A 21,243-nucleotide genomic window follows, 5' to 3' on the forward strand; every position below is an offset into this window, starting at 1 on the left:
CACCGGCCACGACGGGCGACAACGACGACGATGGCGCCGATGCGGCAGGTCGGCTCCTCCCTCTTCTATGTGGGGCAGTGGACGGAGGAGAGCCCTGGCCGGCGGCAGCGCCCGTGGTTTTTTTTTATTATTTTTCTAAGATGATTTTTGCAGGCAGGCCACGGGCCCAGTTGCGAAAATGGTCTTTTTTCACAGTTGACGTGTTAGCGGCGGTCCTCCTCCCCGCCTGCGAAAATGGTTTTGGGCCGCCTGGAAAAATCATTTTTCTAGTAGTGAATGTAGATCGCAAGAGATGTAGTACATTTTTCTTTCAAATTAACAAAAATTCCATCTCCCATTTTCATACCACCATCTTGGCATACTTGTTAGATATATATGTCAGGGTTTATCTCTTTGTAACAGAAAAGTAGAGGATAGAGGAGTTGGTTATCATTTTATGTGATCTATACCGGTATACAATGGATTGATCTATGTACTGCCACGGTGAAAGGCTGTTTTCACGTCATATTAATATAAATGTACGTGTGGCCTCATCCGGGAGGTGATAACGCTTCCTATTTCGCCATATATAGTACTTACCTTCCATGTATGCAAAGAGAAATGGCTAAACTACACTCACCTTCCTATCTTTCTCTATTGACGATAGAAGAATCAACATATACCTCATCAATAAACAAGCGACTTAATTCTAGTCTATAGTAATCCAAATACAATCCTTTGTTATATCTAGCGATCTCTACAATCTACATTGTCTATGTATCCAACATAATTCGCACCTCACCATTACTTTTAGGATAAGTGATTTTGCTCTGATCTGCCTCTGTATTCGTGGGAACTTGCTGCTGCTGCTCTTTTATCTCCTTCCCTTTTCCCCAGAGGAAGGAATAGAGGCCAATGATTATCATAAATGCCCCTAGCAAGCTGCAAGCAAAGCATGTTATATATTATAAGACTTTCTATAGTATTATCCATATTCATATAGATGTAAATGAATCTAGACATATATGTGTATAGATTCATTAACATCTATATAAATGTGGGCAATGTTATAAAGTCTTATAATATGAAACGGATGGAGTAGTATATATAGTGCCTCTCATGTGGTAGCTAGTCCATGCTTTTGCCGGACTTGATACCGTACATATATAAAACAGTACGACCCTAAGACTGAATATACAGACATGCTGTCGCAGTATTAATTCTCACCTCCCGACAGAGATGTCGCTTCCAAGCAGCATCGAGTCAAGGACGACGGTGATGATCAGCGCAAGCGAGTTGAACATGGAGGGGTAGGTTGGCCCTCGCCGTGACACCGCCCACGTGATCAAGCAGAAGGTGGCAGCCGTGTTGAAAACCCCCTGTCAATGTGATTTGTGTTCGTTGTCAATGAAAGGAAAAAAACACACATCATTTAGCCTAATCAGAATTGAGATGGTGCTACTATAAGATGCCTCTAAGGATGGATATATACCATCGAGCTAAATTAAAGCTTTATTACCGAATAGATGATGGTGATCAGCTGCAGATCCCAGTGGAGTGCCCATGCCGACCGGTCCCGGTCGACGGCGATCCCGATCACCACCGCCTGGATTGTCCCCATCAAGCATGCGAGCATCGTCGAGAAGTACTTAGATGGGAACTCCTTGTTCACTTTGGCCTGCATTATATTATTGCAGGTTTGAGGTTTCAGCAAAGATCAGTATACATACATGGAAACTACTTCACAAATAGCACTACAGTCTATTGATCATCGATGTTGCCAATATGGATGGACGCTGTACCTGAACGATGAACCAGAAGGCGTAGCTGAGGCAACTGCCGCAAAGGAAGAGCGTCCCGATGAGCATGTTGTGGTGGGTAGGGAAGGTGGAGTCGTCGCTGCCGCCGATCGCCCGCAGCTGCGCCGGCTTCAGCAGGTGGGTAGGCCACAAATGCAGCAGCTTGCCCCTGTACAGGCTCACCACCATGGTGCCCACAACACAGATCACCGTGCCAATCACCTTTATCATGCCAGACCGCGTCTTCAGCTTCAGCTTCTCCAATCTGAACCCCCAGTTCATCCCACAATGCATTAAACAAAATTGAAAATTCTCTCTTTTGATCCATACAGTCACCTATCCTAGAATATAGAGTGTTTCGATCCACGATGTACCGGAAGATCGCTGCAATGATGAAGGTAACGACGGGGACCAAATTTAGGAAATTGACGGTGTATCCAGCATTGGTAGCGCGTAGGCCGTAGTAGTGTAGCCCCATAGCCAAAACAATTCTCCAGTAATAAAAAAAGAAACCAATTAAATCAGATTTTTCTGGGGGTGGGAGGGGAGAGGATTTCTTGTTTTGAGGGGTGTAGTACTGACCCGAACAAAGCGTTGAAAAATATCCAGCCCAGTACCTTGTAGTTAACCTTTTTCATCATTTGCCTGAAATTAGAAGTTATGAGACACGACAAGCATAAAATTTAAAAGTCAGCTACCAAAAATTACTCGATTGAACTGAATGTTATGGAAAATAAAATGTTTCAAAAGGAAATTTCAAAAGAGGGATGTGACATTTCAAAGGAAGGAAAGTGTGTAGTACTACGTTGTTTTCGTCTGCTGCTTGTCTTGCTAAGCTGGGAAACCAAAAACTAACTGACATGTGAAGCATCCATGCCATCAGCTGGCATCCAAAGAAATATAACTACTTTTTGTGGCGTCCATAACATAATAACGTTTATTTATAGGAGAGACATTGTATTCTCCATAACCCTTGTAAGCCGCATAAACAACGCGACATGCAAAACAATACACTATTTCATCATTTTACGTTGTTAAATCCTCGTGTTTATTTACTCACCCAGATTAACCAAGTGTTATACTTCCGTTCTTTTCAGCAACTTCAACATGCAACTTCCTCTTTTTCATTAGCATGCTTCCAAAACTTGTAAATAAATCATTTTGTGCAGAATTTTTCTATATAAAAGTTTCTTTAAAAAATGAGACAGATATATTTTCTAAATTTATAATAATTCATACTCAATTTATCATGTATCAATAACTTGCCTCGTTTCATGTATAAGAAAAACTAACCTCTAACAAAGTTGATCGAACGCAACCTAAAAGACAAATAATTGCTCCGAAGTCACATGTGCACAAGTGTTACGTACCTCTCGAACCAGAAGGCGAAGGGTAACATGGTGACGGTGCCAATGAGGTTGCGGTATGCGAGGAGGACGAAAGGTGCCATCCCACTATTGAATGATAGCTTCGCGAGGAGGAGGGCACCTATGGTGAATAGCTGGACCAGTACCATGCTCAATGGGAGCAGTAACCGCTCCGCCATCCCTGGCTTCGTCTTCGTGGTCATCGTCTCTGCCATCATGTTGGTACCCTTAGAGCTTTTTCAAGAGAGAAGATAAGTGTTCTGCAGCAAGGAATCCAAGGAGGTAGTATTTATACACACATGGCAATGAATGGATTATGGTACGAGACAGTAAGACTAATTACATCAGAATGCATATACGTGCACGCATACTCTCTGTCTCATAAAAAACGAATCAGAATAAGATGTAACATATCCTAGTATTATGAATCTGGACCGATGGATGTTCAGACTCATAGTAATAAGATGTGTCATATCTGGCATTAGGTTGGGTTTTTATAGTACGGAGAGTAGACCACACACCACAGCACAAGTATGGCTCAACGACGACAGCAAGTATTGTATGGGTATGCTCACACACAGACGTGTAGGGAAGCAACTGATTTATTGAGTCACGGTTTTGGGGCGTTCATTCACAACTTTTCGATGTCTAATTTGTTGTCTATCCTCAACCGGCATGCAGACGACAAGGCGAAACTGAAGTTTCGTTTGCATCTGCAAACGCTTTTAGTAAAGAAACTAATTTGATGTAGTGATATCTGTCAGGCACAAGTTCGAGTTTCCTTTGCAAATACGGCAGTGTGTTCTTTGCCCATCTACAAATTGGGAAAGCTAGCTAGCTGTTTCAGATGTATATATAATCTGTTAATTATACAAGTGGGGAATGTGCAATTGATTTAATTTGTTTGTTTTGGGTTTTCGAGTATTTATTAAGCACTTTGCTTAATTAAAACCACCTAACAATTTTGCTATATATTTGTATACGCCTTTTTACCCTGAAATCATTCAGACTTTTAGGAGTCCATTATTGTGCCTCCTGCTTAATTTGTCTTCACTTGTACGGCATGTTGCTAAAAAAAATGTTGATATGCACTACTTTTATTTTTTTTACCTTTTTTTTTCGTGTGTATATGTAAAATTATGGTGTAAGTTTTGCAATTTGCATTGTAAGATTTGAACTTTCCAGTGTAAATATATAGAGTTTACAGTATAAGTTATATGGAATTACAATGTAAACTATACATGAAATTTCTTTTGTTCTTTTTCTGATAAAAATGTGATACCATGAATATAGACAAACCATTATGTTAGTTGCTTGTCCGTTAATCTTGCTGGAATAATTTTTGCATGGTCCAGAGATAAAAAAAGATGTCAAGTGATTTGGTGAAAAGAATGTGCCGAATTCGTGTGATTTGGAAAACAAAATTGCCGAAGGATGAATAGGTAGTCCTACCACCTAATACCATGGATCATATAATTTTGGTGATTCTGTGGATTAAAAAACTGAACTATAAGAGATTTTAATATCGTAATCATATAGTTGGTAGTATTTGATAAGAAAGAAATACACAAATCCCTATATATCTATGAGATTCTTAGAATAACTATTACACTGCTAGAAAATAATTTATCACAGGCCTTTCAACCCGAGGTGGAGCGCCCGGATTCCTTTTGGCCATTTGCGAACATAGCTTTCATAGTACTGTGGGCTTCTATTAATTAGTCTCTGCTACAAGTAAATTAAATCAAGAGGGATGATATAATCGTGGTGTGTTTGTGTACTTAGGAAGATCACTAATTATGAAAAATATTCTCATGGATGGATCATTTGTAGTATGGGACTCGTATAAATTTAATATTGTTCCATATATTTGTTAGAATTGATATTTTGGTTTTTAAGTTGATTTAGCAGTTATATGTAGCACTACCACTACTAAACAAATTTAGGTCAAATAGACCTTGATGTAGAGGCTGAATTGATTTCTGTTATTGAAAGAGAGAAGAGAGTGAGAGAAAGAACAAGACTGCACAAGAAACAATATGTGAAATGAAAACCTACCATTCCATTGTAGCCACCCCTTCTGATCACTCTCGCATGGTCTGCAACAACGTCAGCATCAGTTGGGAATAAAACTAATTGAGCGATTTGCAACAAGGTCATCAGCATCAGTGGGGAAAACCAATTGAGCAATTTTTCAGGATTAAGAACTGTAATCACTCGGGCCATATCCACACCAAAGATGATGAGGAGATGTCCACAGCGACAACTTCAGTTGAGCTTAAATCTACATGCCACCAATTCCTCAAATACTACTACTTCTAAGCCAGGGGCCTGAATTCAACTCCCTATGGAAATGGTGATGGCAAAGTGAGAACCAAGTTTGATATGATCAAAACAGAAAGAGGGCGATGGTAGGGATTGATAGATGATGGAAGCAAATATGAGTAGAGAATATAGCTCGCACTAGCCGCGCCGAATTGATGGAGAGTAGTTTGGCTAAGAGAGATTGAGGTTGGAGAAGAGAGGGGGTAATTGAAGCCTGGAGTGCAGAGTGTCGAGGAAAGGGATGCCATCGCAGTGAGGAAGGAAGAGGTAGTTTTATTTTACACAATATATGCAATGGCAAGAGGAGATTGGAACATGGGAACAGAGGAGGTGTAGGTTTATAGTTGACATGCAAGGAAATAAAGGGGGTGGAATTTGGGGTATGCGTGTGTGGGCAGTATTTTGCATGAGGAAGAGAGATAAAAGAGTAGGGGAAAAGGTTGATGGACAGCATTAGTTAGGCTAAGTATAGTAAAATCATGGCGAGTGGTAGGACTAGCGCCGTGTTTAGTTCCAAAATAATTCTCCAAACTTCCAATTTTTTCATCACATCAAAACTTTTCTACACACACAAACTTCCAACTTTTTCGTTACATCGTTCCAATTTCAACCAAACTTTCAATTTTGGTGTGAAATAAACACAGCCTAGGTCATTGGCAGCAGTGGATCCGAGGCTGATCACCTACAATCTCCGACACCAAGCAGGCGAGAATGCTATTCAGCGACCAGTCGCATGCCCTCCTCCCCGCGCGACTGGACACGTGTCGCGCGCGGAGAGGGGGCGACGGACGGCGCTGCGCGGAGGACCCATTTTTCCCTTTTTTTTTTCAGCTTCGCTTTTTTTTTTGTTTTTTCTGTTTTTCTTCTGCCATCCGTTTGGTTTTTTTCTGTTTTTTTCTTTCCGTATCTTTTTCGGTTTTAATGTATGTATGTAAACTTTCTATATGTACAAATACAAACTTGGTATACGCGTACACAAAAATATTGTATACGCGTATATAAACTTTGTATACATGTATTTTTTGGTTTTTATACGTACATATATTAATTTTGTATAAATACAAACTTTGTACACACGTATACAATGTTTGTATAAGCGTATACAAATATTGTATACACGTATATAAAGTTTGTATACGTGTATTTTTGGGGTTTTATACGTATGTATACCAATTTTGTATACACGTATACAAAGTTTGCATACACATATATAAAGTTTGTATATGTATTTTTTAGGCTTTTAATATGTTCATATACAAATTTTATATACAGATATTTTTTGGTTTTTATACGTATGCACATAAACTTTATATACATGTGTATATTTTTTTATACACTAAAAGTGTATACATATAAAAAATTTTATGTATATATATATATAGAGAGAGAGTAGCTCTATTATACACCCCTCCCCTAGAATAACTATTTTACACCCCCCTCCCACCTAGCCCAACCCAACTAAGCCCATCCCCTCCCACCTCCCTCGTCCCACCTAGCCCAACCCAACTAAGCCCATCCCCTCCCACCCCCCTTCCTCGCGCACGGCCCCGCCTCCGCCCAGCCCCCCACGCGATCCAGCCCTCCTCCCTCTCTCACGGCCCCGCCTCCGCCCAGCCCCGCGCGCGATCCCGCCCTCCTCCCTCTCACGGCGCGCCTCTCCCGCTCTTCTCCTTCTCCCGATCTCTCCTCTTTCCGGTTCCTTCTTCTTCTTTTTTCCATCTCCCATTATTTTCTTTTTTCTAGAAAAATTAAAAATAAAATAGTGAATTTGGGACTTGAACCCATGATCTTATGGCTCATGGCAAACTCTCCTAACCAATTGACCCTATGACACTAAGTGATTAGTGATCATTGTTTGTTAGTTTTGTATGTTTGTACAAATTTTGTGAGAACACATCAGTTATGTTTACTATATGAATCATACCTAGTAACATCATCGCATAAGTGCAGTAACACGATACGTTACTGCAAAATTTATAGGTTGTTACTGTGAAATTTATAGGTTGCTACTGTGTTTTTTCAGTAACATCATGATAAAATTATAGTAACGGAAAACATATGTTAGTAACAGTACTACTACAGTACTACTACTTGTGTAAAATACAAGTGCTAAAAAATGCATGTGCAAATGCATAGTCACAAGTTAACACAAAGTGCTAAAAATACTTTTCTATGTCCATACAAAGATACACACTAGCAAGCTTAGTACAAGTAAACTTTTAGAATTCTAATATTTAAACATTAATACAATTATCTTGTTACTACACGATAATTGAGACAACATGCCTAACGAAACTAGATCCATCATGACTATTTTATAACGTTGTTACTATGGAAAGTAGTCGTGTTACTACATATTGACTGTCGCGTTACTACACCGTACCCGCGAGACGAGAATTAAAAAAAGTAAATCTCAATCTTTAGAGAGCAATATCTCTCACGTTATATATTATTTTTCTAATCCGTCTGCATCATAATGTTCGTAAAAAAGTGCTTAACAAAACTAGATCCATCATGGCTACTTTTTAACGTTGTTACTGTGATAATTTTGTCTTGTTACTGCACGATGACCGTCTTGTTACCGCACGATTCCTGCAAGACGAGAGCAGCAAAGTGGTGGGCGGGGGAGGGAGTGGTGGGCGGGTTTGACCGGCGGTAGGACGCTTTGACTAAGGTGGGAGGGGGGTTTTGGGCCCTAGGGAGGGTGGGAGAGGTGGGTTTGACCCATGGGAGGGGGGGTGTAGAATAGATTCAATATATATATATATATATATATATATATATATATATATATATATATATATATATATATATATATATATATATATATATATATATATATATATTAGCTCTATTATACACCCCTCCCTTACAATAACTATTCTACACCCCCCTCCCCCCTCCCATCCGTCCCCGCGCTCCTCTCTCCCCCAGCGCCCCCTCTCCCTCCCGTCGCCCCCCTCTCCCTCCCGTCACTTCTCCCTCCGATTCCCCCTCCTTTTTTTTCTCTCCCTCCTTCTTCACTCTTTTAGAAAAATTAAAAATAAATTGGTGAATTCAAAACTTGAACCCATGATCTCCTCCTTTTTTTTTCTCTTCCTCCTTCTTCTCTCTTTTTTTAGAAAAATTAAAAATAAATTAGTGAATTCAAAACTTGAACCCATGATCTCATGGTTCATGACAAGAAATTCTAACCAAATCACCATATGATGATTTGTGAACAAATCAGTTATGTACCTACAACAATCATACCTTGTTACTATGATTCAACAGTAACATTATCCTAGAAGGGTAGTAACATCATATGTTACTGCAAAAATGTATAGGTTGTTACTGTAAACTTTATAGGTTGTTACTGCACTTTTGGCAGTAACAATATGACGAAATTTGCAGTAACAGAGAACATGCATAGTAACAGTTGCCTTATAGTAGTAATTTTTTTAGATCTAGAGTATTTTAAATCTCAATCTTTAGAGAATACTAACGTACACGTCATGTCTTATTTTTCTAACCCATTTGCATCATGGCGTTCGTAAAAAAAAGTGCTTAACGAAACTAGAACCATCATAACTATTTTTTAACGTTGTTACTGCGAAAAGCAGAGGTGCTACTACATATTGGCCATCATGTTACTACGCTGTTCCAGTGAGACGAGGACTAAAAAAGAGGTAAATCTCAATCTTTAGAGAGCAATATCTCTCACATCATATCTTGTATTTCCAATCCGTTTGCACCATGAAGTTCATAAAAAAACTACACGATGACCGTCCTGTTACTGTACGATTCTTGCAAGACGAGAGCAGCAAAGTGGTGGGCGGGGGAGGGAGTGGTGGGCGGGTTTGACCGGCGGGAGGACGCTTTGACCGAGGTGGGAGGGGGGTTTTGGGCCCTAGGGAGGGTGGGGGAGGTGGGTTTGGCCCATGGGAGGGGGGTGTAGAATAGTTATTCTAGGGGAGGGGTGTAGAATAGATTCAATATATATATATATATATATATATTATAATAATATAACAGTGTACTCATTCTCATAATATATTATCTAAGCTAAATGGAAAGAAAAGAGAAAGATAATCTATTCCTATACTTCTAATATACATAGTATACATACATTATAGTTAACCGATATACTAGCTAATACCCTCTTTCCGATGCCCTCCTGGTACTTCGAGAAGCCACCCCTGCCTGCCAAGTTCCTTACGACAGCCTGTCATGACCATACAACCGGGGTTAAATACGGAGGAATACCCTCCTCAGGGAATTAACTTAGGATTATATACCGGCGCGGAGGAATACCCGTACTGAGCTGTCACCATCAGCGGCCCACCTCTCATCCGCAATATATAACCCCAAATAATGATATCCCGTAATCTAGACACCACGTCTAAACTACCATATACTACTCTAATATCATCATCATGACATAGAGTAATTGCATATGCAAACATTATACCCGCACCAAAGCATCTCCCAGATAAGCTAGCCGTATATTCAGTATAACATGAACATAATGTAAAGTAGGTACTCATATACTTGGAAAGTATTTCAATACCATAAATGTATTTAGAATAGTATTCTAATTAAAGTACAAAGCTTACAAAAGAGAAGAGAAAAGCTACTAGAGTCATACCCGAACTCTTTCGAAGGCTTCCGAACTCCTAATTTCTACTCTATTCCTATTCCACCAGCTAGATACTAATAACTAAACTTGAGAGAAATGAGAGAGCTATTGCTTGAGGTGTGTGAGCGAAGTGAGAAGGTGAAGTCCTTATATAGAGGTAGTTATGACGGTTGTGGAAGGGGAATTGTTCGAAGTGCCCTCCAACCGTCATTGGGATGCAATCCTGGACGTCCATGCCGAACCCTACATCCAACGGTGCCAGGATGGGTTTGGCCGAACCACCAGATTCGGCCGAACCATGGGCAGGGCCTTCCCGGCCCATCTTAGGCAGGCGGCCTCCTCTATTGCTTCACTTTGTAGACTTGTGAATTTTGGCCCAATTCATCGTGTCAATTCTGAGATCTTGGCCCATTCATACATAAGTCTGGTTCTCGACATCGTCCGATTGATTTATCGTCTGAGTTGATGTCGATTCTCCTCCACTTTATTGTCATTCTCTGCAAAAGGTTAGTATACCTAATACTAGTGGAATATTATTATTCTAACAGATATATGCATTGCAAGCATCACTAATTCTCTTCTATTTTAGTAATATTGACGATCGAAACTGATCGATAACGACCGTCAACACGGGTGAAACTCTGATTTTTCTAACCATGGCATACAAGAGAACTAGATCGCACTATCCGGATATCAGCTCTTGGAAACAGAGTAAAACCAAGCCACTTATGCATAAACCTAAGAGTAGGATTATGGATGTCATTAGTTCTAGCCTTTCTACAGGATGAGAGACCCGAAATACTTTGCCAAAACATACGTTTGTCAAAATCAGGAAATGCCTTCCTAAAATTAATTTTGCATGTTTTGTCAAAGCCTAGATGCAAGATAAGGTCTTTCCAAGAAAGGTGATATTCCTTGTGGAATAACCGAAAGAAATGCCATCACCTACATCTAGTAAGGCGCATAAAAATTGCATGCTAAGCAAACGGGAACCCGACTCATCTACACATGCAAATTTATCCCAACCTATAGCACGCCAAATAGTATGAAACTCAGCATCCATACCTTTCCTTTTCAGAAGGTCGAGTCGTATGCTCAGGTCTGAGCACACATTTGGTCTTTCACCATATGATAGACTTGCATTTCACAGTCGCCCACGAGGTCGAGATCGGAGTTGTCGTACAGCCTTGGTGGAATGTGCGCCTCCTCCATGGATGCATCCGTGGAAGAAGGTGTACTCGGCTTACCATGTCGGCTTGTCCGTGAGCTTGATCGTCTCTTGAATATGCCCGAAAGTTGTTTCTTCATAGCTACAACAAAGAGCAAGAATACAAGACTACTCGGACGGGGGTTAAGCAAATACCCGCCGATTAACCTTGCACCGAACTAAAGCAAACTTGTATATGCACAGTGTCTAAATTAAATGCAGCAAATTGTGTGAATTTGAGGCAAGCTTGCAAAACTTTGAATGAATTTTGAGAGCAAAGTTTTGAAAGTGAGTGAAAATGAGTTAAAGTGGAGTGACTTTCCTCTCCCAGCTGAGCTGCATATATAGTGCATGGATAATGGCTAGTAATGGCATGTGGGCCCCACTAGCTGCTACCCTGCAAAAATTTACAGCCAGCCGGTGCCAGGCCGGTTCGGCCAAACCAGGGCTTCGGCCGAAGCCCTGGTGGACCCAACCGGCCCCACATTTAGTTGTTGGGTTCCGGCGGCTAATGTGGTGGTGGCTGTGCAAAAGTTTGCCAAAAACTTTATTTTATTTTTCTCACAAAAATTCATTTGAAGAATTTGCCTCAAATCCAAATCTCAATGTGGGTTTGAAAAATTCAAACATGCTTTGATGCAATGGAAAATAAATATGAGATAACTACCAATTTACCTGTTGGCAAGGGCGACGTCGTTTCAGGTCTAACGAGCACAACCGTACCTCCGACGCATTTAGCTCGATGAGGCACCCAGTTCTGGAGGTACAGGAATGGGTGTCTTCTCCTTAACCCGCCACACCTTCTTTGTCTTAGGTGCAGGCAGCTGCCTCTTCGTAGCTGGGAACATAAGTTGACCGGCCTGTATTCCCAGCTTCTTGGATGCCGGCCTAAGGTGCTGACGGTTCCTCGTTTCTTCCTGCTCAAGGAAGTTCATCACGAAAGCGTTGAGGCTATCCGTCCTTTGGGGTTTTACTTTGACCTTCTTGTGGGTTCGTTCCGTTCTTGATCTACCCCATGGAGTAATGCTCCATCCTTGGTCTCCTTGTGGACGATACCCGTTGTTGTTGTTCATGAGCATGACGTTCTCACGGGTTTTCGGACGATCCGTCCTAGAGTGACCGTCATTGCCATAGACCTCACATGCCATGTGAGAGCCCAGGGCCTTAACGGTACCCATCTTGGCATCTTTGTCATTGTTGTCCAATCTCTTCATAAGGAGATCCAACTGAGCGGCTAGCATTTTCGTCCCATTGATGGTGTGCATACCGTGCTGACAGGTTTGGAGTCGTTCCTCGCTCTAACCCATATTTGTGACCTTCTTCTCAATCAGGTCGATTGGCATCGAACTGTTCTTGAGAAGAATGTCCCTCCAGCAACAGCATCTAGATGATCCCAGGACGAGGGGGTTAATCCTTTGAAGAAATTCTGCAGGATGAGCCACTCGTCCATCCCATGATGAGGACGGGTGGTGACATACTCCTGCAGCCTTTCCCAAGCTTCAAGAATGGTTTCATCCCTCATCTGTTGAAAGCTGGATATTCTTCCATGAAGAGCGTTGGTCTTGCCCATCGGGAAGAATTTTGAGAGGAATGCCGTTGAGCGCTTATTCCTGGTATTCACCGTTGCACGGTTGATGTAGAAGCATTGTTCTGCTCTCCCGAGAAGGGAGAACGGCAACAGTTGGAGTCTGACTCCTTTAACGGTATACGTGCTACAACTTTCCAGGAATTGCTGCAAATAAGCACTTGCATCCTCCTTAGGCTTGCCACAGAACGGGCAAGCCTGCGCCATCTTGACTAAGCTGATCTTCATATCAAAGTCACCATCTCCCATGCTGGCATGGGTTCCATCTGGCATGTTACCAGCAGAGGGAGCAACGAACTTGCAAAGGGTCTTCTTAGCCATATCGTGCAATTCTGATGGTGCGAAACTGGCTGGTCTAGTTGCCGATAGAGTAACCTTGAGGATGAACGACGCAGGGTCAGCTTCACTTCACCGGTGACTCTAGATATGAAAATGGTCGGCAGATCAGAACCAGTCCTGTACTACGCTGTTTTCACATAAAAGAGAAAACAAACAAGGTTTGTCTACAAGGGATAATGACTATATAGAGGTAATATATAAAATTATTAGCATGTAGTAAACTCTTAATCATTTATCTTCCCCAACAATGGCGCCAGAAATGCTTGTTGGTATTTCTTAGCGACACTACTGGGAATGTGATTCCCAGTAATAGCACGAGAAATAATCCTGATATATTATGGTTATATATGTGATCCGCAAGCGCACGGATATACCATTGTAGCATTTCACCCAGGAGTATTCCAAGGTATCGTATTTATTTTATCCCATGGGAAGATATGATAAGAGAGTACTATGCTAATAGTTTATATATTACTTGTATACATCAAAGTCTATGCAGGGGTAAGTTAAGCTTAAGGGTAGAGTGACACACAGCTAAGGATTTAGCTAACTCCTACATCTCCTAATTATAGCTAAGTGGTAGTAGGTTAGATATGTTCTATTCATGTACTCCTAGTATGCAACATCTTAGTCTATTCTAACTAGTATACTCTATGTAGTATAACCCCTTTAACAATGCAGCATAGCTAAGCCGGAACTTAGCTATACCCTCCCGATGCATCGCAAAGTTACCCCAGGTTGCCGAGTTTCTTACGACAACCTGTCATAACCCTCCAATCGAAGCGGGATATGGAGGAGTATCCAACCCAAGGAAATTGTATGTAGGAATATAAACTGCGGGGGACACGCCCATACTGAGCTGTCACCGAGCCATAGCTCTCGGCCTAGCCAAAGCAGACTTATGACCCGGTAATCAGACATTATACCAGCAACAATGCAAATCCCAGAAGGTTTAACCATATAGATTATACTACTTATGAATAAACTAAGACTGGTACTCATATTGTATGATTGGAATAAAGTACCGAACTTGTATAAAGAAGAATATTATATTGATAAATGGAAGTCTTACAAAGAAGAAAGGAAAAGCTATAGAACCTTTACCGAACTCCCCGAAGCCTCCGCGAACTTGGAACTATTCTAACTCTACTCCACTAACACTACTACTAACTTTGTAGAGAGCTTTGATCCTTGCTTGAGTGTGTGTGGGAATGAATGAGAGGAGGGGTATTTATAGGTGGAGAGGTGCCTTGGGAGTGTGGAGATGCTCCAAGCATCCTAGGAGCATCTTTGCTCTCCTCATGACAAGTGGCATGATGAAGCATCCAAGGAGCATCTTTCTCCCTCCTTGTGACAAGTGTCCACGGCGGTTGCTTCAGGTAGAAATGGTCATAACCGCCATTGGATGTCGATAATTACCAGCCTATGGAATTTTTGGGCCATCTGGGCTGCTTTTGGTTCGGCCCCTGGTCTGGTCCATTTGGCCCAGAACTTGGCAGGTGTATTCCTCATTTATTCCTCAGCCCAGTGATGTGAATTATGGGCTTGTTCTCTAATGTTAATTATGTATTATCAGCCCATCTATCCACAAGTCTACTTCTCGACAACGTCTGATTGATCGTTCGTCTATTTTCTATCGATTCTCCTCCATTTATATGTGCTTCTCCTACATACATATCAGTAGCATAGTATATAGTGGAAGTAGATATTTTATTTGGAATTTATGCATTACAAGCATAGCTAGTCTTCATACATTGGGTAATATTGACGGTCGAAACTGGTCGATAACGACCATCAACAGTGAGCCAAACTTTATTCAAGTAAATCTAGGCGCATGAAGTGCCTAAATTTACTTTATTTTACTTTATTTTATTGTATTTTGTCATTTTTTTATTTTCGTGGCAACATTGGATGTGATGGGTAACTTAGCAGGGTGGAGATATGAGGTGAGGATGCACAAGATGTTTGGGATGCACAAAGTTTTGTATTTGTTCTACTTGGTTCCCTATGCATCTATTTTCTCATATACCAGGGAGCATGGTTTGAGTGTTGGAGTTATTGTTGTCACGCCCGAAAATTCACTAGTAATTTCCGAACTTATTTGTGCATAAAATCCTCGTCCAGGAATCAGCCGAGGTACACAAACTGACAATTTAATATACAGATTCATCAAATTAACTAAAACGATAAATACTTACTTAAGAGGCACTTAGTCCTCACCAAGAAGAAAACTGCAGCGGAAAATAAAATCTAGCGAAGCTCCGGCTCCACTCCCACAGGCAGCTCAACTGGGGTATAAGCCAAACGTCTTCTCCTTCGCAACTTGTCTTCAACTGAGGTTGATTGATTATTGCAAGGTGAGCATATGACATACTCAGCAAGCCACACAGCAAATATGCAAGTGCACAAGGATACCAAAGGATGGCATAATATAGGCTCATTTGCAAAAGCAGCACTTAGCAAAACATTTAAGAGATGTAAAACAGTGGAGTAATTAATCAGAAATTTTAATCAACACTGAACAACACACCCATGCTGCTCAGGCCCAACCATTCTGAAACAACCATACCCGGCTGTACAGATCTAATCTCCAAACCAGGAGCTAAGCAAATTATTACCAGGTATAACATCCATAATTATTGTGAGAGGTGTGAGACTAATCACGAAAAACATTGCTCAACCCGCCCATAACCGCGGGCACGGCTATTCGAATAGTTTTACTCTGGCCAGAGGTGTACCACTGTACCCACAAGACACAGCCCCACAACATGTCACCATGTGCCTCAATACCACCACGGTACCTCGGAAAGGAGCTGTGACAATACCCCTTGTACAACACAATCCACTACAGCGCACCTTTCCCGGATCATAGTCACCCCCTTATAAACAAGGTATGGACTCCCCAGCGACCCCCGTGGGCTTATCTCCGCCACTTCTCAGTCTGGTGCTCTGCAATGAACCATGCTATACGAAAGGTAAAGCCGTTGCCCACGCTGGCTTGTGGTTGGCACGATTAATGTTTCACAATAGTAGCTCGCGAACCGGTCCTTAATTGTCATGAGCACGACTCTCAAAACCATGTGCTCACAACCCACCATTATCAAGTTTTAGTTGGCAAGTAATTAATTAACCAATCACGATTGACCATCGTGAACTATCATTAAGCCATCATTAAATAATAGTGAATCATAAATTATCCCAATAGTGTGCTAATGTTTCTAAGCATGGCTAAGCAATCATAACTAATATCTAGCTGAACCAATATATAAAGCCCAACTAGTCAAGTTATAATAACCCAAGGTATCAAGGAATAAAGTAATCAATACAAATTGGCCATAACAAAGGAATAAGTTCACACCACCTGGTGACATTCGAAAATAAATGCACAGTTGAAATAAATAGAGAATTTAAATATAGGATCAACATGCTCAAAGGATTGTGTTTAGGATCTGTGTGACTTGCCTTGCAATAATCGGTCTTCAATTAATCTTCTTGAATACTTCCGGCGCACTCGCGAACCTTCGCAACGACGGAAACGACTAACTACCACGCAAAACGAAGAAAAAGACTAATAAAAACCAAATAAACAATACATAAAAAGTAAACAAACATGTAGATCATAATTTTAGATGAATTATGAGACTTGAACGGCCTCATTCTAACTTCATATGAATTTATTATGAATTTTACAAGATTAAATCTAATTAAAGCCCATTTAAAAAGAATTAAATAAATTTAATTCAATTTATGGACAATTTTAATATGTAGATCTTTATTTTATATAATTTTTGCAACTTGAACCACATTAAACTGAGCTAAGATGAATTAGTTATGAATTTTTAAAGATTAAATCGGATTAAAACACTTATATGGATTTTAATAGAATTATGACGCAATAATGAATTATTTTTGAAAAGGAAAAGAGAATTATTGCGTCAGCGGCTAGGGTTTTCGGTGGACCGGGTGCACGGCAACGGTTCACGGGAACGGACGGCCGAGATCGACTTGATCCAAAACGGACGGCCGAGATCAATCGGTCCACGACCGGTCCACGGGGAACGGCAACGATGACGTCAGCGACAACGTTAGCGATGACGTCAGCACTGGCGGCGACTCAGGCGGCTCGGGCGCGCATGCTCGCCGGCGAACGACGGTGCGACGGCACGAACGGAGGGCACCAGGACGTAGAGGGCGACGCGAAGAACTCACCGGTGACCAAAGAAGCGGCGGAGGAGCAACGGACGGCGGCGGCGACAAGGTCGAAGCGGCAGAGAAGATCGGGTCGACGGCGGCGACGGTGCTCCGGCGGTCTCCGGCGGCGGCGAAGGAGCGGACGAGGACGGCGACGACTTGGCGATCCCGACGGTGGCCTTCCCGAGCGACGACGACGACCGGAACGGCGGCGGCGCACGGCTGGAGCGACGGCGGCTCGAGGTTACAAGGCGCTAGGGCGCTACGGACGACGAGAGGCGAAGGCGAGGGTGGCGGCGGGTACAGGAGAGCTCGGGGGTCCTTTTAAAGGGGCTAGGAGGCGGCGGCGAAGGCCCACGGCTGCCGGCGACAAGAAGGAAAGCTAGGGTTCGAGAGAGAGAAACGAATCCGAATCAAACTCGAATCCGTCGATTTCCAAACGAAATTGACCGGAGTTTCTATAAGAGAAAAGGAAGAGGAGATCGAGGAGATTATTTCCCCTCAATCGATTTCACCGGAGAAGGAAAGGATCGACCGGATTGGAAAGCGGCGGCGGCGCGGCTCGGCTAGGGTTCGGGCGGCGGCGGCGGCGCGAGGAGGAAGACGGCTCCGACAGGTGGGGCCCATCTGTCAGCGGCAGAGAGAGAGAAGAGCGGCGGCTCGGCGTACTGGGCCGACTTGGGCCGAGGGAGAGAGAGAAGAGAGGTTTTGGGCCAACTTTCGGCCCAAAGCCAAAAGAAGACTTTTAAAAACCTTTTTCAATTTAAATTATTCATGAAATGCAATTCCATTTATTAAAAATACTTCCTTAGCTCAAATAAATCCCAGAAAAATTTAGGAATTATAGAATTAAGTAAAGTATTTAATGAAATTTTATCTGGCCCCATTTTATATTGAGATTTAGCAAATTAAAATTAGATCTTCTCTTTTAGGCTTTTAAGATCATTTCTAATAATTCCTTTTAAACAACAATTTATAATTTAAGGATTTTTAAACAAGAAAAGCTCTTAACAAATATAATTAGATCATTAATGATCAAATAATTACTGAACTGTTCTTTGTATCATTTAGGAATTGAGCTCTGAAAAATCCGAGAAAATTTCAGAGAGTTGACTTAATCATGGAGAATTTAATAAAAATTAAATCCATCCATGCTTTATATTTAGGAAATTTTATTTCCCACATTTAACTTCACTTGTAAATTAAAGATCATTTAATATAAATTCTATTAATAATTTATTAAATAATTTATAAATCCTGAAACAAAAATCAGGATATGATAATTGTACACTGCCCCTTGGTTGTCATTCTATTTCCTGCAAAAGGTTAGTGGACAACAAATACCCGAGGGACCACAAAGAATTGGAAAGATTTTTATCGTGGCCTCAATATTAGTTGTTCACATCCACGCTAAAGGAAAAAATTCCAAAACTCAAATATCATGGATCCCAAAAGTTTGCCATCTATTTTATTTTGTCATATATTTTTTTCTCTTTTTTTTCGAGAGACTCTTTTATTCTTAAAAGTTTTTTTAAAAAATGTTTTATTGTTCACCAAATTTTCGTTTTAAGCAAAACTCATACAAGGCTTAAGATAAAATTGGGCAAACATAACAAAGGAGCATTTGACAGTAGACTCACCATGCACCTTGGAAAGTGATGTGTTCCTCCTTTGCATGTTAGCAATTTATTGATTTGTTTCCTAGGCCCTGACTTACTTCCAGTGTGAATTGAACATGATCTACCTGTCAATTTGAAAACTTTCATGCAGGAGTTAGTCCATAGAAGATATACATCCAATGTCCATGAAAGTACTAGCTCTAACGGTTCATTAATCGAATTCGACACCATGTCTAATTTGATTAAAACAAACTATTTTAACATAAGCACCATGTTTAACTCAAAAGGCCTATGGATGCACATCAATAATACACCCAAACCAGGTCATACAAAAAATGGACATAAGAAGCATAACATATATGATCAAGCCATATTCACAAATGGTACTAATGAGTAAAGGTTTGGTGAACTTTGTTATATATTTCACATACCGGAGTGTTTTTACCATCATCATGATAGATATGTTGAAATCTCTAGAGCAGTGGCAAGATCACATATGATTATCAATCTTTCCTCCATCTCGATGCGTATTGTAGCAGAGGAAAGCACTTTGACCATACCAACTCAAGCGAGCGGTTTGGTTATGCACACACCTCAGGAGCAAGAACCTTATGCCTTGGAGACATGATCTGCTAGCGCAATGCTATAAATACGTAGGATGCTTCTTTTTTGGACAAATGTGCAAGTGCCAACTGAAGTGAAACAAGAAACACTTAGGCTGTGTTTGATACTTGGGGTTAGGAACCCAACTCCACCGCACGGAAAACGGAGCGGTCCATTAGTGTGTGATTAATTAAGTATTAGTTAATTTTTTTTTCAAAAATGGATTAATTTGTTTTTTTAAAGCAACTTTCGTATAGAAACTTTTTGCAAAAAAACACACCATTTAGCAGTTTGAAAAGCGTGCACGCGGAAAACGAGGGAAAGGGGTTGGGAATCTTGTGGAAAGAACGCAGCCTTAGAAAAGAAAAGGGCATCTCCTCTTGCTTGTATGCGCATAGGTGCTGCGGGAGCGAGAAGTTATGCATAGCTAGGAGTGGGTGAAGGCTAAGCCAAGGCGGCATATGAGCTCGAGAGAGGGACTGGGTGGAGCCAGACAGCAACATGATCACTATAAGCAGGGTGTAAAGCCACATTTTAAAGACACGCGCATAATGTGGTCTTTGACTAGATGTAGCTCATCAGCTCTCTTCCACTTCTCTCATATTTTTCTTCCTTTCTTTCATTTATATTTTCTCTCTTTTTTTTCTTTCTTTCTTTTCAGCAAGGTAGGACTAACACTAACTTTAAACCAAGATGGCCTAGGTTAATGGAACTTGTCATGATAAGCTCGTCGATCTCCCTCCCCTCCCCCCCCCCCCCAACTTGGACTTTTGTGTCCCAAGACATCAAAAACCAAGTGTGTGATGTTGGAGTCTCCTATAGAGGGTGTTGCAACACCAAGGATCACCAAAGTGTACAGTTGATGTAGCTACCATATACTTAGGTATCGTATGACCCTCGTTCTTAATCTCAACTTCTGATGGTTAGCAACCAAGAATACCTAAAGGTGCATACTATCCTAGAAGCTTGTTCTTGCTTTTATTGGAATGAAAACTTACCATGATAATACGAACTACCTCCCAGCAGTGCTTTGTTTATGGTCACAAGTTCGACCATGGAGACATTGTGCTGCAAGATTAGTACCACATACATATATGATATTTGCAGTATTTATGATAAACATAAGCATCCACAACCACCCTTCTAAACATGTTAGAAATGAGGACCGTAAGGTGGTTATGGTCCCCGCACAAGAAAGCTGCACTAATCATACAGGACTTTGGAGATTCCTTATGTGAGCATGAATCCTGGGGAGTTTTGAAAGAGAAACTTTCATACTCATTTGTGGAATGTTTTCTCTCGTCCTCCAGAGTCGATGTCTCAACCTTGTCCATGGCCTGAAGGTTCTCCTTCCCAAGAGATGCATCATGCAAGATCCAGGTTGTTTCTTGACAACCGTCGAGAATAACATTTTGAGGGCCAGGAGGCAAGGCTTAGGCTTGATTGGAGGTTGTGGTGGTGGTTCTATGGAGAGTAATTCAAGAGTCTCGCCAGAATCTACTTGAAACAATAGTTGATCGATCTATTGCATCATCATCTAATTGTGCCTATCTTAATGACAAGATAAACAATCAGTGAGATGCTTTGCTAGTATACATGAATCTAAGTCAG

General features: G+C 41.3%; 1 protein-coding gene and 1 non-coding gene across 5 annotated transcripts; one reads left to right on the plus strand and one right to left on the minus strand.

Moving 5' to 3' along the window:
- Window positions 1–601: 601 nt before the first annotated feature.
- On the minus strand, window positions 602–5,770 carry LOC4352000 (WAT1-related protein At1g09380). 4 transcript variants are annotated; one of them, XM_015763569.3, is made up of 9 exons: window positions 5,380–5,702; window positions 5,204–5,244; window positions 3,149–3,405; window positions 2,361–2,423; window positions 2,153–2,269; window positions 1,782–2,043; window positions 1,499–1,657; window positions 1,207–1,358; window positions 602–921 (listed from the first exon to the last, which is right to left on the minus strand). In XM_015763569.3, the coding sequence occupies exons 3-9, from the start codon at window positions 3,361–3,363 to the stop codon at window positions 753–755; spliced, it is 1,137 nt and encodes a 378-aa protein (XP_015619055.1). In that variant the 5' UTR covers window positions 3,364–3,405; window positions 5,204–5,244; window positions 5,380–5,702; the 3' UTR covers window positions 602–752. The 4 variants fall into 4 exon arrangements, with proteins under 4 accessions (XP_015619055.1, XP_015619054.1, XP_066162237.1 ...); XM_015763568.3 differs by having other exon boundaries at window positions 3,149–3,379; window positions 5,380–5,556; XM_066306140.1 differs by having other exon boundaries at window positions 3,149–3,353; window positions 5,204–5,770.
- Window positions 5,771–12,743: 6,973 nt separating this feature from the next.
- LOC112937505 (small nucleolar RNA R71) lies at window positions 12,744–12,849 on the plus strand. Its single transcript, XR_003240169.1, has one exon. It is a non-coding gene; the product is annotated as a small nucleolar RNA R71 (small nucleolar RNA).
- Window positions 12,850–21,243: the final 8,394 nt, after the last annotated feature.

The sequence above is a fragment of the Oryza sativa genome, chromosome 12, assembly GCF_034140825.1.
Source record: "Oryza sativa Japonica Group chromosome 12, ASM3414082v1".
NCBI classification, from domain to species: domain Eukaryota; kingdom Viridiplantae; phylum Streptophyta; class Magnoliopsida; order Poales; family Poaceae; genus Oryza; species Oryza sativa.